Raw genomic sequence first — 17,678 nt, forward strand, 5'->3', positions numbered from 1 at the left:
CCGCACGAGAATCGTGTTTTTTTTTTTTTCACGCAAGCCCCTCCTCCTGCGGCAGGATGAGCTCGATGAAGCAACGGATTGGACAGTTGAGAAGTCCTTCATAGCAACGATCAGGATAAGGGCGGGGCCTCGATTCCATAGGCTGACGCCACTGACGTCATTCAAACATCACACAACATTAGGCTACTTTTTAATTTTTAAGAAGTTGCTTAATTTACCTGAAATCACATTACATTAACTATAGATGTGTTACACTTACTTTATAATAATTATAATTTGTATTAATTAATGTTTTAATTAATTTTGAACAACAGCTTTTGTTTGATATATCAATGCAATAAAATTTGTACATTTGAAATATCACACACACGTTTGGAAACATTATTTGTAATGCTTTTGAAAGAAGTCTCGTATGCTCATCAAGCCTCCATTTATTTGATCAAAATACAGAAAGAAAAAAAAAGAAATACTGGAAATACTAAAAATAATGGTTTTCTATTTTAATATACTTTGAAATATAATTTATTTCTGTGATGCAAAGCTGAATTTTCAGCATTATTAAATCAGTCTTCACGATCCTTCAGAAATCATTCTAATACGCTGATTTTTTTATAACCTGTGATACTTCGTTCTTTCGGTATTCTTTAATGAATAAAAATAAAAAATAAAAAAAAATAAAAAAAAGCTGAGTATTTATTTAGAAGAGAAACCTTTTGTAACTATACACTACCATTCAAAAGTTTGAGGTCAGTTAAAAATTTTGTTAAAGAACTTAAAACTTTTAATTAGCAAGGATGTGTTAAATTGAAAAAAAGTGATAGTAAAGATTTCTATTTTGAATAAATGCTGTTCTTTTTTACTTTTTATTCTCACAGGGTTATCACAGGTTCCAAAAAATATTAAGCAGCACAACTGTTTCCAACATTGATAATAAATCAATCAGCATATTGGAATGATTTCTGAATGATCATGTGACAACGAAGACTGGAGTAATGATGCTGAAACTTCAGCTTTGCATCAAAGACATAAATTATATTTTAAAGTATATTACAATAGAAAACAATTATTTTAAATTGTAATAATATTTGGCAATATTAAAAAAAAATTCTGTATTTTTGATCAAATAAATGCAGGCTTGATGAGCATAAGAGACTTCTTTCAAAAACATTAAAAATAGTAATATATATATATATATATATATATATATATATATATATATATATATATATATATATATATATATATATATATATATATATATATATATATATATATATATATACACACACACTATATATATAAAATGCAAGAAATTCAATAAAACAATAAAGCAGAACAGCAACTAAAACATGTTCTTTTATTGAATGTAATGAATTTAGCGGAAATAAATCCAATCTCAAATCCAATTTCAAGTTAAGACAATGCGTTAACAGATTACAGTGAGATACAAAAAAAAAAAAATATTGCCTCTGCCCAGATGTGCAATTCAAGGGGGGAAAATCCTTGCATAAGATCCAGAGTGGTTGATTATTTTACCATTTTTAACAACCCCTAATAAGACAATGATAATACTGAAAGGGCTACAGTACTGTAACAAACACTTATTCTGTGCTCTAATCCACTTTACAGCAGTGAATTAAATAGGCCTACATTTCAAACATAGGCATATGTGAACAAAAGAGATCTATTTTCGAGTGTCATGCTTGCAAAGAAAAAAATAACTTACTGTACCTTTAAAAAAAAAGCTTATTATTACCCATCCACAGGCTCAATAATTGTCAAAAAATAGTGGCAGTTCTGTTTTGCTTGCCATAATGTTCAGTGTTAATACAATTAAGCAAAGTGAACAAATTCCCAATCTGACATATGACCTTGCTAGAAGTCAAACTATAATTTAAAGTGCACTCCACTTCAATCTTAAACACTTCAAGTCCAAATATCCACAATAATTAAATTTTCACACAGCAGATCATGAAACTAGACTAGTAACACAACCTATATTAGGCAAGGATCAAAAGCCTGAGTTTGACACCACCACCGTCAGATAAGGTAAAATGAAAGACTATGGTCAAGAAAGGACAAAGAGTGAGTTTAATACAAATAAGGATGTGGAATCTTTTGCAAGGATCAAGGCATCAGTCCTGTTAGTATCATTTAACACTGTACTGTGGACTGGTCAGGAACAAGCATTGCAACACCTACACAGAATACAAATGTGTTCAAGAATTCAAGGACAGTATTTTTTTCTTTTCTTTACAAAAACAAGGTTGTTTTTACCTTTTATAACAATGAAAGTTAATAAATTAACTTTTTATTTTTTTAACACTTTCCACTTTGGCCCCCATGCACTGCAGTTTTAGACCATTGTATAAAAAGACTAAGAAATTCCACATTAGGCAGCCCTGTGCAAAGAAATGTAAATAGATAAACTGTTAATCATCCCCTAAGTGAAACCGTTAATATGCAACACACAAAATACTAATTTCAACTCTTGAATTGGTTGTGATATTAGTTTGATGAATGCACTTACATGTCCTCGTCGTTGCTGTTGTTGTTATTGTAGTTGGTGAAGAAGTATCTGGGCACGGCATTGGTTCTCTAGATTGGGTGAAAAGATGATAATCGGAAGTCGTGCTATGCATTTTCATTATCACACACACCTATAAAACCATCTTCTGACAAATAAGTGTTTCAAAAAAATCTAAATCAAATCAAATCTGTGGATAACTCACTCCATTCTCCAAAACGATTGGATGTTCTGGTAAAAACTCAGGTTTCTTCTTAGCCATTGGACAACTTGCCATCTTAATGAGGAAGTCCCGAGTGTAGCAAATTCTTTCGGCTACAGTAAAAAAAATATTTTAAAAAGTATTATAAGGGCTACTTTAGTAAAATGAAAAATATTTTACATGTACTCTATATTATCATCCCACTGTTTTACTTCTAATTCCAGATATAGTCATCTCCCTAATACTTCTATAAAGTTTAAACACTCTTAAAAATAAAGGCTCCAAAAGGCTTTTGCACCAGAGGAATGGTTTCATGGTTCTTATAACTATTGGCAGAAGTACCAGTTTTTTGGTTTGTTCACCCCGCAGGAACTGGGAACAATATAATAGGAACGCCTTTCAAGTGGTACTCGTTGCAGAGTCAAATGACATCCAGCTCCACCTCTCTGGACGTCTAATGTAGTGGAGGGATAGAGTTGTGAATAGGGTTAAGGTGTGGTTGGATATTCTAGCGCCACTCATTAGACCCAAATTACATTCGCTCCTCTTCGCTGGACGTCTAGCGAAGGGGAGCTAGACCTAAGCTCCACCCATTGAACTCAATTAGATCCTACTTCAGAGTAGGGTTCATCCAGGCAAAATAGGAATTTCCAGTGACGCAAGTGTATGCTGATTGGCCAACGCATGCCATACAAAACACTGGCATCTGCCATTTTTAAAAAGACGTGTAAACACACAGTTTACTATACATATACTTACTTCACAAACTAACTCCAAGAACATGGAAAACAGTGACAGATGGACTGAAGCCAAAGTCCAGGTACTCCTCAACCTTTACACTAGTTGTAGAATACCGCACTTAAATGACGTCGCTGTCGGCCGGTTTACATCATTGCAGATTTTCAACTGGCGGTGCAAATGCAACAAGGAAAATGGCCAACAAGGAAAAAGAATATTTAGTTCTCTGCCCTGCTATGGTGGAAAGGTCCTTTAACTATCCAGTGCAAAAGCCCCTAGTGATGCCATATAAGAACCATTTTGGGTTCCCCAAATAAGCTTTCATAAAATGGTTTTTAAAATAGTGTGAAGTATATTTTAAATCAGGGGTCACCAAACTAAGGCCCGCGGGCCGACTCAGGCCCGCCACCCCCCTTTGACTGGCCCCCCAGCCCCTCTGCCCAACACTACTTGAACCGGCCCTATGAGGCAATCCCCAAAAGTCGTCATGGACGGTACGTCATGGTACGGCCGTCACAGTTTGGTGCATACATTTACACGGAGAATACACGGTATAAAAATAAATAAAACTAGCGTGCAATTTAATTAATGTAATGCGGAACTACTGTTAGATACGCGGATTCTTAGGGACACCTAATCTGTAGCTCCGCCTTAGCTCTGAAGCTGCGGTGTGAAGATTGCAATGCTGGAATATGTTGAAAGAGAGGTGTGGGCGCGATCGAAAAGTCGTAAAGTGTTTACTTATATTTATTGTGTGTGTGTGTGTGTGTGTGTGTGTGTGTGGCGCGGCCGCGATCGAACAGTGGAAACATAAAAACATACTCCGTCCTTTAGTTTATGCAGGACATCATTCAAACTGCAAAGTGTTTAAGTTACTGTTAATTACATTTTTAAGGAAAACAAATATATTAATCTGAAATGTAGCAGATTAATTTTCAATTAATTCAGGTACAATTACCAAACATATCAAGGTATTTTTATTAATTGAATTAATGAACTAATTATATAAAACTATTGTCAGTGCACTACAAATAAACTGGTTCTATCCCTTTACTTTATTAATAAAACTTATTTTAAAAAAAATACAAGGCTTAAGACATTTATTTTTCTTTTGGTGGTCCAGCCTGAGACATGCACAAGCCTTCTGCATTTTTGTTTTGCTTTTCCCTTCACTGTACCCAACCGTGATGTCTGAACCGAGGTATGAACCGAACCGTGACTTCTGTGTACCGTTCCACCCCTAAAAGAGAGTGCAGAGTTTTCAAAGAACAGTGGACCAACGAATATTTGTGAAGAATAACTTTAAATAAAACAAAGTGTGAAGACTCGATTACAACTTTTGCAAACCACTAGTAAAGATAAACAAATATGTGCCAGGAATCAAGTGTTGATATAGTAGTGTGAATATAGTAGTGGGGATGGCTGTGCCAGGCTAGTAATCTCTACTACACAATGAGGCCTGCTGGTGGTCATTTTGGTCTGGGTCATACAATTCTATGTTATATAGCTGACCCGGCCCCGGCCCCCCATCACAGTCAGGAACGATAATGTGGCCCCCAGAGAAAAAAGTTTGGTGACCCCTGTTTTAAATGATCTAAAGAACCTTTTTCTGCTATAAAGAACTTTCTGTGCAATTGAAAGGCTCTACAGAGTTTTTTTCCATTGGACCATAAAAAACAAATAGAGCACCTTTATTTTGAAGAGTGCGTTCACGTTGAGGTGGACACATGCCTTTCTTCTTTGGTTGAGGACTTTGAAGATGCAGGATTTCATAGAAATGCTCCACTTTAATAATGTTGTCCTGTCAACAGTAAAAACAGTTACCTGACAGAAAAATACACTCTTTCAGAGAAATTAGATACAAAAAAGAAGAGGCCAGCAGCTACAATTAAAATCCAAAACTTGACAATATTATCTTAGGACAATAAAACTGAACTTACTGGCATAATCTCAGCACAGCTTTGAGGCACTATAAGTGAGATATCCAAAGAAGCATACAAACACACACAGAAAAAAAAATACATAAGAAATCAAAATTAGCATAAAATGAAACAGTGACACAGTGTTTTGCATTTTTAAGAATCAAACTTAGAGAGAACATTCACATTTTGAACCTTGACGGCGCAGTGGTCTTGCTGGTTCCAGATTTTTTACAATCCTCTTGTCCATTCTTCTGCTTAAGGACAAACATTTCAGCATATTAATGTGTGACAAACATTCATGAAGTAATAAATGCATGCGTTTTCATTTGCATTTTCACCAATTTCCATTGACAAGTAAATTCTGGGCAACTTCCGACTCCACATGGATGGACGAGATCAACTAGAATCAGCCACACATTTTTCTTTAAAAATTATTCGGTCTAAAAGCCATAACATTATAGTATTAAAGTTCAGAATGTTTACTCAGGTACTCAAATGTCAGATTTCTTCCCACAGAGACCCCTCCCCCTACTTTTAAGGATCAAGTCTGAGGCTTATAAATAGGCTTATTTCAGAATATCCTTTTCATGCCCTTGTGAAGTAAATTATATCGGTAAACATGCTATTTGGATTACAATCATTTATTTTTTAGGCTAGCCTATTTAAATGCAATTTTCAAGATGCCCATAAAGGGCATATTTTAGTTTAAGCAAATATTGGTTATTTGTAGATCACCAATAGCTGTTTTCTGGGCTTGTTATCACGTTTAACTGGGTATTATCCTGATTCACACTCAGACAAATAACCTGTCCAGTGCATTACAACTGAGGCAGATGGTTACCAATCTAGTGCAAGGTGGTGCATTCAGATCTGTTGCTGCATTTTTAGTAATGCAAATACAAACCCCCCTGGAAAAGTTATGATGATAGATTAGTCTACATATTGGTAGATAAGCTACCAAACGCAAACCCACTCCTTTAATATTTTATTCAGCTTTAATTCAGTAATATTTCACACGACGCATAATTCATAAAAAAAAATACTTTTTGAAAACCATCGAAGAGTCCTGCAGAACTGTAAAAACTAAAACGGCGCATACCATCGTTAAATAAAACCGACATACGTGTAAAATATTAAAAAATAAAGGTGGCTTGAACTTTATCATCTGACTCGATCGGCATCAACGGTGCTGCTAGCTGCTAGCCACCATGACTGCGAACTTTTCCCTTGATAATCACGTTTTTCTCTCTCCACATAACATCTTTACGATAGACAAAAATGTTAAAGAATGTCACAACACAATCAGTCTAAAATAAACGAGTAAATATAATATTGGCAACTTACATGTTGTTCTCACTGTAGCGTCCAGTCTCAGTCACCGCGCTGTCTATCTCTGTCATTTCCAAACAAATTCATTCCGCCTGAGCTCGTGACTCCATCTGTGCGTTCATTATCACTCTGAACTCACCCAACATCACATACAGAAAATAATAATAATAATAATAATAATAATAATAATAATTACTGTGCTTATCCACATATTTGATTGTCAGCAAGTTTTGCAACAACAAAAAAAGAAAGAAAAAAAAAGATTCAAGGTCGTCCCAAAAAAGAAAAAAAAAATATGATATGCAATTATTCATAAAATGTATCTAGTACACCCACTGATATAGGTATAAATTAATCATCGCGGAAAGGTTTTGAGTTATGATTTGGTCATGAGGTTTATATAAGCATTAACTAAGCATTCAGGCAGGTAAACTGTCCATAAGGCAAGTTCTTCATTGAACTATAGGCTAGGCTACCTGATTCTTGGTCTGGTGAACTTGTGAACTCTGGTAAGAGGCCAAAAACACTGGTTCCATGGTCTGTTGTTCAAGTCAGTTTGTTTAGTTGGAAGCCCAAGGCTTTGACTGCCAACCTGCTGAACAAACTTTTCAAACTAGTTTTGAGAAACAAAAGCTTATTGTTCCCCCTTTTCACCTGTGCACCAACTTCTCACCCAGACCTTTGCTTTAGGTTTACTTGACTATGCACAAAACCTTTGCACTGGCCATTGTGACCCAATAGTATGACCTCAATACCAACCTGTTGCTTGTGCACTTGTTTCCTGCAACTCTTCTGTCAATACCTGACAATATAAATCACAATGATGCACATAGGCCAACTAGCACATTCTTTGCTTAAAATCTTGAGTTTAACTCCTACAATTTATGCCTTTTTGGTTGCACCCTACATGTGACAATATGGCCATTGTCTTTAGTGTATTACATGATTTTTGCACCCTTTTCACACATGGTGTCCCAAACTCTTACTTCAAAATTATTACTAACCATTTACAGGATTTGCATTACCTTCTTACTTTCCTTTTTTAAGGATAAGGCCCACTTCTACCATAGCAATGTTTTTTTTTTTACAGGATCCGTTGTGCTGCAGTTCCCTCTAGTGGCCTCTTCTTTTTCAGTAGATTATATGAGTATGAAAAGCCGTTGTGGGTTGTATTTGACTGTTTGCTGTTAAAATTGCTGTCAACTGCGGTTTGAATTACCTGGAAAAATTGCCCCATGACAATGAGCTACAGTTTGTAAGGCAAAATGAAAAAAGCCTAAATGCTGATAAACAGTTTCACCATTTGTGAACAGCATGCTCTGAAAAAACTAAATGGAATAAGCATAAGTTATACAATCTACATATAAATAGGCATATACATATAATTCATTAAATACTGATTCAGTTGCTTCAAATAGACAATTGATGTTGTGATGCTTAATGCTGCATGATACGCCTACAGAAACCTAGTTATGTGCATTTTTAATTATTTCACATTATTAGTCACAGTAATAATGTGAAATAATGTGTGATCAGTATGGCATTAAAACACATTTTTTAAATCAGAACATTAGTGTTAATAAAAAATCCATGCAACTCAAATGCAAATAGTCCCTTTTTCTAAAAGAATAAGGATATTCCTATAATAATTAATAAATATAAAGATATTCTTAATAAATATATTCCTATATTTACATTTTGCCCACTCATGAAACTTTGCACACGCGTCAGAAATGTAATGTTTCGCTATGAAACAGGAATTTGTTGTAACTCGGACATACAATGTCCGATCTGCCCCAAACTTCACATGTTTTATTAAAGTCTTGGCCTGAAGACAACAGGAAATTACACGTTTTACACTGTGATTAACTCCTAATAGAGATTTAACCAGTTCAGCATCATACATGGTCAGTCTAATCTTAAGGCCTTAGCGGTGGTAAATTGTGAAAATCTTGAGTTTTCGCTGAAGGGTGTGTTCGTGGCGGCCTGACAAATTCTGATGTTTCACCATGAAAGAGGAAGCTGTTGTAACTCAGGCATACGATGTCCGATCTGCCCCAAACTTCACGTTTGATAAGAGTCCTGTCCTGAAGACATCGACATGCCAATATTCAGTTATAGTAATAGCGCCACCTGCTGATGGCAGGAAGTGTGGCAAATACAAATGACTTTGACATAGCTCTCCTATATCTACATACTGCCCACCGTGCTCTGTTTTCCTAAAGGTGCCGGGTGGCGGTGGCACGGGTGCGAGGGCCCTTTTCATCGCTGCTTGCAGCTTTAATTTAAATTCCTTTTTCTTTTTTCTAAAAATGTTCCTTAAATTTACTTCATCACATCAACAAATGTTATGAGAAAACCTTTGAAACATGGAATAATAATAATGATAAATATATAATTATACATTATGTGGTTTAGCTGTTGCCACCAGATCTTTCCCTATCCACCTTAGTTTTTCACACAAAATTAAACTATTTCCTGTGAATCTTTGAGACTTCTGATTCATTAGCTACTAAAATAGAAGAATAACAAAGTGCCGTAAACGGTGAAGCACTGCAGTGTTTATATGATTAAGATTAGTTCAAATATGATTGTAAATACCAGTTTGCTGTATCGAGCACTGCAGCATAATGGACTTATTTTGTACAGCTAAAATAACTGGAAGCAGCTGGCACCGGAAGCCTTGTACATTTCAAGGTAAAGATGGCCATGTCCGTGCTTGTGTTAAAAAAATATGGATAGATCAGGGGTAGCCAACCCTTCTCCTTGAAGGCTATCATCCTGAACTGGCTAATCAAGTGCTGCATCCGAAATGACATGCTTCCAAACTACATGGTAGGCAAAAACAGTAGGCCTATATGACGAGTCGTATGTCTGAATTCACAGGACTCTTACAAGAGTTGGCAAAAAGTTGACCTACTTGGTTGACCTAGTACTTCTGGCGAGATTCTGAAATGCACATACGATGGACACTTCACCTCATGAAGCCACTGGAGAGGATTTGTGAATGGCAGGGAAGGGACGCAACTGATGGTGATAGGTCATATGACAGTTAGGGTTACATTCATACTACACATTAAAAATAACTTACTCTAAAAATAACTTGATTACCCCTAATAGGAACATACTAAGAGAGCGAGCTTTTTCAAATGCAGTCTGTGTTCAGGATTACTTCTTGTTAATAAAAGTCAAGTGAGTTGGAGCGGGGTTAAAACTGAAGTCTGCAGAAAGGTAGCCCACCAGCTCCTGGGTTGACCACCCTTTCTAGACTATAGATTGTTGGTAATCAAGCAATTTTACAATTATAAGTATTCAGAGTCAGACTTAATGAAAATGCATATTATTATTATTACTGGATTGCAAATGAACCCATAACAACTGTGAATAATAAACCCACTATGGACCACCGCAAGAAAAGAAAAAAAAAACACACACTTAGAAAGAAATCAGAAGAACAAGCTGATGTCTTTAATGAACATGAAATTACAGTTTTTATGGTTGTAGGAGGAAATTCACAATCTCACAATGTTAAGAAGATTCTTTTAAATCTGCTTTTATCTGCAAACCACACATTACTGACATCTGTACAGTGAAATTTCATTAGATTACAAAAGTCATTACTTTCATTACTCTTTATTCTTTCAAAAGTCATTACTCTTTATTTAACAGCACAAATAATACTGAGTCTAGATACTGTCACTGACATGCATACAAATGCATCATTTCCGAATAGTCAAGATAAGGTATGAATCTAAATTAAAGCAATATTTTAAAAAAGAAAAGAAAAAGAAAACATGTCGGCAAATCACTGAAAATGCACATACAACTTAAAAGAGAAAGAAACAAAAGCACAAGTTTCATCAAAACTGTAGCCCAAAAGCATATCTAATCAAACACAATCTGTATCTTCCTGGTGCCAATTGGTCTTCCATTCAATTCTTGAAGAGCAGTGAGCGCCTCCCTGTAGGATTCGAACACTACAGTTGCAGCACGCCTGGGAGCTCCATTTCTGTCATACTGCAATGAAGCAGATCCTGGAATCAATCTGTATCCATAGAAGAAATCATAAATCTCATCGATCCTTATCTGAGAGGGTAGATTGAGCAATTTAACACCGGTCGGACCATCAAGTTGTTGGTCAGGTGTTCCATAACGTTGACTTCCATTACCATCCAGTCCGGGCCCAAATGCATTATTGCGGCCAAAATTAGGCTCAAAGCGATCATGGCCTCCATAATCCTGGCGCAAATTAGGCTGCATCTCACAATCATTTCGAGGCATCTGGGTGTTCGAAAAACGAGGACCATCATTCAAAATTTCATTCCTTTCTTGTGGGCTAACCGTCAATTGCTCATTCACACCAAAATTCTGCATCTGGGCCATCGTTATGCACTTAAGCATGACCTCGGATCCAAGAAACCTCTGTCCGTTTAGGGACTGTGCCGTCATGGCTTCCTTCTCAGACTGGAAGATCACCAACGCCTCACCGAGCCCAGCACCTCTTTCGTCATGCAATAAGACAACCCTATCCTCTGAAAGTGGAAATCCATGAAAGAAGTCCATGATCTCCACCTTGCGAACATCAAACGGGAGATTGCGTACGTAGACACACCTCAACTGAGAGTCAGGAGTGTTTCGTTGAGGCTGGGGCACTTCAGCTGATCGTCTCGACCCTTTCACTTCATCTCTCTCGTCAATGGACGATTCCAACAAGGTGACCATTTTCTCCTTGGAGATGGGTGACACATACACTACCTTATGCAGCAACAATTCCTTATTATGAGCCAAGCCAGCACAATAATCTGTGAGATTTCTAAACACCACAACAGCCGATTTGGTCTTATCGTCCTTTTTTTGGGCAAAGATAATAATCTGGTCATCCTTCAAAGTAACCGGATGAAGAAACATCCTCAAATCCCTCTTTTCAACCGCATGAGGCAAGTTCTCAAACATGACGCAGTATTCTTCGTGAGGGGGCGAGCGTGATCTAGACCTGAAGGAAACGGGAGATCGAGATCTGGTTCGCTCTAAGGACGGTCTTTTCCGAATGTCCTGTCTAGGGACACCTCCTGCTGCCAGCCACTGCTCCTCGGAGCATCTTGATAGTTGTATATACCGCGCCCCCATGTATAGTCGATCCCTTTTCAGACCTTCGATTACATCCTCTTTGGAAGCCAAGCGCACAATACTTTGTCCATTAAACGTTCCTCGGGGGTTTCTCAAAAACAGAACATCTTCAATCTTTATCCCACTGAAAAATTTATGGACGTCGTCCTTTGTTGCAGAGAATGGCATCCCTGTCAATTTTAAGTAAAGATCCGCTCTCTCTGGCACTTCTGCTTCTCTCTGGTGTCGTATCTCACTGAATGAAGATGGAGAGGGCCTGTTCCTCGTGTCTTGATGATCCGGCCTTCGTACGTCTACTCTTATGTCTTTATTGAATGGCAGAGGACCTCGTTCCGCAGAAGGTCTTTTGACACCCTCCTTGTACATTCCCCTGCCTTTTAACTCAGACCTTCTAGTGCTTTCCTCGAGAACACTCTGCATTTCTGACTTGCTACTCAGGAGCAAGTTGACAGGAGAGCCCTTAATGCAGCCCCCTGAGCGCGCCATCGCTCGTCTCGCATCTTCATCAGATGCAAATATTATAAAAGCTTCCTCAAGCTCCCCACCAATTATATGAACCCCACCATCAGGGATTCTGAGCCCAGTGAAGAAATTGCGAATGTCCTCAGAACCAGCCGTGATTCTGAGTCCCTGTAATCGGATGACCACAGCCATGATGGAGCACACACAACAGCACCTGCAGACAAAAGGGGTACATATAATAGCGTTATCGCTGACACAACCATTGCCTCCATATAACAATATTCAAAAGAAATCCCAGCTATCATTTTCAAACCGAGGTTAAACCACAAAATTAGGAGAAACAAACCTCTCACAGCCATTAAATATAGCTAACAACAACAGCCAGTTTGCAGCAAGTAATAACGTGCTTCTGATCCAGAAAAACAAGATAACGTGCCTCGGGTTAACAGGAAAGACTAGTTTTCCAACCTTTAACATCGTTCTTTCAGCTTCCGCATGCAAATGTGCAAGTAATATGAACTCCATTCACAAATACAGCTTATCAGCTGACCGCACTATCAAGAGAGAAACATCATAAAAAGTGTATACAAGTAACAAGAAATTACAAATATCACTGCTAGCATCCATACATACACATATTTCAGATGCTTAACTGTAAAATACTTTGTCCTTTTAAATTCTGTTAGCTACTGTTTTATATATCCACAATTTCCAACAGAAACCGATCAACAGCAATTGATTTCATCAACTCATGAAGTATTTAAAAATAACAACGCACTTTACATGAAGCTCAACAGCCACTTACAAACTGCACAGCCATCAAACCAAATAACAAAACAACAGCCCAATACATCGCACACACAATTCCACTTCACTTGTGTGCAAACTGTGAATTATAAATGCTTTTAAATCAGTGGTTCTCAAGCAGCAAAGAGGACATAGATTATTTTGAGCCATTCATGCCATAAGAATGAGGGAGGAAAGAGGGGAACAAGATCGGCAAAGGACCACGAGCTAAAAAAAAAAGTTTGACTCAAGTAGGGATGCACCGAAATTTCGGCCGCGGAAAATTATCGGCCAAAAATGGCTTTTCCGGTTTTTGGCCGAAAGAGAAAAATGGCCAAAAAATATGCCGCACCGCCCTTCAGTGTTCAAAGCCCGGGTTTCACTCTCGCTCTAGCCGTTATCACTGCGCAGTGTGACGCTCTTCTCAATATTCCGCTATATGCATGCTCGTCAGAAAAGCAAAGTCCGCTCAAATAACGCGCCAACATAAAATTTCTATTTGCAGTAGCCCTACTGTGCTTTAACATGTGGTATAGCCATTCTGGGGAAAGCTGGTAAAATGACGCCACCCTCTCGTTCACTGATCCACTTCCCGCTATGCTCTGCTCACGTGCTCTGATAACAATTGCTTTGTATGAATATACATTATTTGGATAATTGGTAAAAAAAAAAATATATATGATAAATATGATTATGTTGCATAGAACTGGATAAAGAATAATATATTGATATTAAATAAATATATTTTCAGTCCAATTTTAGACTAACATTTTTTAAATAAAAGTGTGATTATTTTATTGGCTTGCATTTTTTTTTATTCAGTATCATTAAAATTGTTGAATTTTATTAAAAAGTATTATATTAATAAAATTATCCCAAAAAAAGCTAATTTAAAATAATAAATAGGCTAAATATTTTTTTAAAAGCATTCATGTGCATCCAGAACTTGCGTCACAATTTTCTTTTCGGTGCATCCCTAGATTTAAGGCATTACAGCAGAAGAATTTAAAGAAATGTCAGCCTACACTGTTTTGCGTAATGGGGGCCCTTGGGGTAGAAAAGAGTGAGAACTACTGTTTTAAATGCGAACTATGAGATTAAGAAATGCAATACCCTCCAGCAAACTTGCCATTTTATTGCCAATAAAACACACATACAGCTCACTCCACATTTACATCTTAAGTATCCAGGAAAAAATATTTTCTACAAACTTCTCTATTAGAAAAAAAGTCAATTTAAGACTGTCAATTCCCGATGTCACAGAGCCCATCCACTAGGAACAGTAAACAAGTCCTATTTTCAGTTGCAATACTCTTCAGATAAAAGAAAGGTATTTTACAACTCCAATTCACAACCAAGTTTCCCATTTCGCTGCACTTCTTTATGTAACCAATCCAAGACTGAGGGCGCATTTTCACACACACACACAAAAACCAGTGTCTGTCCATGGCTTCCGTTTTCTCATCCGGCAAAAAAAAAAAAAAAAAAAAAATCCGTGGTGCATAAAATCCCCTCTTTAAATTCAAACGATTTTATAACACTGGCCGCAATTACAAACTTATTTTCGACAAGTAGACCTCTGTAGTATCCCTCGTGCTTTCTATTTGTGTTGAACCGCGAGCCCTGTGCTTTCAGAATCAAAACTGCGCCGAATCAAACAGCTAGCATTCACGAGCGTCGTCGAATACAGCCGAACGAACCAACCAACCCACCCAACTGTTTTAATAAGCACAATATACGTTTATACACAATGACGAACACTCGGCAACAACCATATGACATAAAGAGCAACGTCAATTCCGTCATAACAAGAAAACATTGGTGTAAACAAAGAGTGCAGCAGCTGTCTTCCGTAGTATCGGGCAATGCTAAACGTGAGAGGCCCAGAATGTGAAGCGCACAATATTAATCAAACTTACACAAAACAAAGATATCAATCCTTTCCAAATATAAAGGAATGCGAAACTAATGCCGATCTGCGGTGTCGTATATCCGATTCCAACCGTGACTAAACAACAATTTCGTTGTTTGTGATATCTGACGCAAGGACGAACCGAAAGAAACTAGAGCATCCGCATCTCCTCCAACGCCATCTGTAAAACTACGGAAACCCGGAGGCGCTGAACACAAAAACTCAACCGAGAAACATAGACGAGACACAATAGACGCCAGTCTGATCATTCTAGAAAATCTCCAATATCTTCAACGACCCATTTCCAATTAATAAATGATACCACTCAAAAGCTGTATACAAAATTGCACACTACAAATATATTATTTATTGAACGTTATATTTATAAAATGTATATTTAATGGCTATAAAGTGTAGGCTAATGTGGTGTAACAACCATCAAGTAAAATTAGGCCTATTTCATCTTGAATACCAGTGTATACAACTTCATATTTACAGATAAGTTCAAACTGTCTTTGAAACATTTTTTTTAACATCTCCATACACCTGGACAAAACATGACATTTCAAAAAAAGGTTGAAATGTGATATTAAAAAAAAAATGACCTTGACTTTTTAAAAATAAATAATGACACATTATGCCAAATTCTATGCTTACATAGCCCACGATTATTTAACTTTCTTTTCTTTTTTTAATTTCTGACAGCTACACAACCTAGAAATTTTGACTAGCTTATATTATATTATCCACTATTGACTATATTAATATTACGCATAAAAATATGCTTTGATGACAATGGAAATTCTCTTTTTAGGGACATATGTTTACACAGATTCTGTGGGTTCCTGCTGCCATAACCATGTCTTGAACATGGGGGATAGTGGTGACCTGTGACATATTATGTTGAATATCAAGTTTTTTTTGTGTGCATGTTTGTTAATGAGGGATTCGTGTGCACATTGTTTTAGATTTATGGAGTAAACATATATATATATATATTTTTATTTTGAAGTTAAAAGGAAAAAGTAGACCTTTGCGGTAAGATGGGCTAGTGGTGGTGCCGTCTATTTAGATTCCATCTAAATATGGGCTGTAATTAAGTCATAGAATAAATGTAAATTTCAGATGAATCTCTTTTACAGCTGGGATTTGACTTTGTCTGTTTTGGTCAATTGTTCAATTAAATGTCAAACCACAATTTTAAATACAATAGTTGATTCAGTATTTTATATTAATTACATTTTATATTGATTCTGCAAAAGTTTGTCTTAGAAGGCCCTTTACACGACACCGTTTTCAGCTTAAAAACGGAAAACTTTTTATGCATTTTGACCGTTCATTTACACGATATTGGCATTTTGGGGGCCTGAAAATGCAAACTTGAAACATGAAAAGCAGGTTTCAAAGTGCAAGTTTTAAAAAAAAGAATTTGTGAAAACGGTGACGTCATGCGCATCCGAATGCGTATTCGGTCTATAAGCCTATAGTTTCTTTACAAAGTGACATCTCCAGGTACTGGCCTGGCAGCATAATACAGCGTTTTTAGTTATTTTCATGGAGAACAGGGTCAGGGATTGTTTTGACAATGTCGTCTGCAGGCCTACACAAAAAACGCAAAGGAAAAACCTTTCCATTTTTTTGTACATCGTTGTGATGTAAACGTACTCTTAGTGTTCTTGCCCCACGTGGGGAGCCACCTTACCTCATGATTTGACTGGCCATCTCAATCATTTTGACATCGAGGAATGCTGTTAGAATGCTGAGGCAGACAAGCCTAAAATATAACTTTTAAAAATATTTTTGTCATCTTAAAAACAAACAGCAATGGAGTGCAGCAGAGAAGCATCAATAATATCAAATATTAGGGAGACAATTTGGCCATGGGGGCCACCTTGTCTAGTGGTTAAACGACCCTATACTTGTTTCACAGTTGGTACAACAACAAGCAAATGACACCTGTAATCTAGAAATTTACAAACAACCTGATTTCAGAATAGTCCTCTGAGCAGATCCCTTTAACGGAGATAGAGCTACAACAAAGGGTTACTGATTCAGTGGTCCATTGAACACAATGATACCCTCATTTTAACCTCTGTGAGGCTTTAGACATGATAAAGGGGTTGTGCTGGTTACCCTGGCCAGCTGCCAACACTGCCTAAATAATCATACTGAGCCTGGTGCTGAGATACCATATTCACAAATAAATAAAATAATAGAAAATTGGGAAAAGGGTAGCATAAAACACAGGAATTAACTGAAAAAGAAAATACAGTAAATGAGTCAAAAAAGGTCTGTCATCAAATTGGAATTTTGAAGTGTTCTCACTGTGAACTCTCACTAAAGACAAACATACCAAACAAAATATGTTTAGACAGACACGGCCATCTGAAGATAACAAGAAAACATCAGACCTGTAGAAAAGAGAAAATGTACAGAATTACAAACAATTCGTCAAGTGTGAGACTTTTGAAGACAAGAAAGAGACCTGCACAGTACAAGATGGACTAGGCAGGGCTATTTCCACTACGAGGCTCCACCTGGAACTGTTAGGATGTTTCCCACTGGAAACTCATCACAAATTTCCTCATGAAGCTAAGAGATAAGATAACCAGATAACCAACACACTTTACATTATGTACTCCGATCAGCAAGGCTTGTGCATCATCACCAAAC

The 17,678-nt window shown here is 37.0% G+C and overlaps 2 protein-coding genes across 18 annotated transcripts; both read right to left on the bottom strand.

Annotated features, from left to right (window-relative positions):
- Window positions 1–1,337: 1,337 nt before the first annotated feature.
- gra (granulito) lies at window positions 1,338–7,869 on the bottom strand. Of its 17 annotated transcripts, none has more exons than XR_014031744.1 (11): window positions 7,744–7,836; window positions 7,478–7,520; window positions 7,195–7,313; window positions 6,734–6,847; window positions 5,573–5,643; window positions 5,408–5,436; window positions 5,157–5,268; window positions 2,733–2,842; window positions 2,531–2,598; window positions 2,278–2,402; window positions 1,345–2,198 (listed from the first exon to the last, which is right to left on the bottom strand). XR_014031744.1 is itself a non-coding variant. In XM_081387917.1 (10 exons), the coding sequence occupies exons 4-10, from the start codon at window positions 6,787–6,789 to the stop codon at window positions 2,393–2,395; spliced, it is 456 nt and encodes a 151-aa protein (XP_081244043.1). In that variant the 5' UTR covers window positions 6,790–6,847; window positions 7,195–7,313; window positions 7,478–7,520; window positions 7,744–7,836; the 3' UTR covers window positions 1,338–2,392. The 17 variants fall into 17 exon arrangements, 10 of the variants coding, with proteins under 10 accessions (XP_081244043.1, XP_081244036.1, XP_081244045.1 ...); XR_014031745.1 differs by having other exon boundaries at window positions 7,195–7,322; XM_081387917.1 differs by having other exon boundaries at window positions 1,338–2,402.
- Window positions 7,870–9,030: 1,161 nt separating this feature from the next.
- On the bottom strand, window positions 9,031–15,267 carry rbm12bb (RNA binding motif protein 12Bb). The gene is made up of 2 exons (XM_081388130.1): window positions 15,013–15,267; window positions 9,031–12,521 (listed from the first exon to the last, which is right to left on the bottom strand). The coding sequence occupies exon 2, from the start codon at window positions 12,497–12,499 to the stop codon at window positions 10,604–10,606; it is 1,896 nt and encodes a 631-aa protein (XP_081244256.1). The 5' UTR covers window positions 12,500–12,521; window positions 15,013–15,267; the 3' UTR covers window positions 9,031–10,603.
- Window positions 15,268–17,678: the final 2,411 nt, after the last annotated feature.

The sequence above is a fragment of the Scardinius erythrophthalmus genome (assembly GCF_964197995.2).
Source record: "Scardinius erythrophthalmus genome assembly, chromosome: 16".
Taxonomy (NCBI): Eukaryota; Metazoa; Chordata; class Actinopteri; order Cypriniformes; family Leuciscidae; genus Scardinius; species Scardinius erythrophthalmus.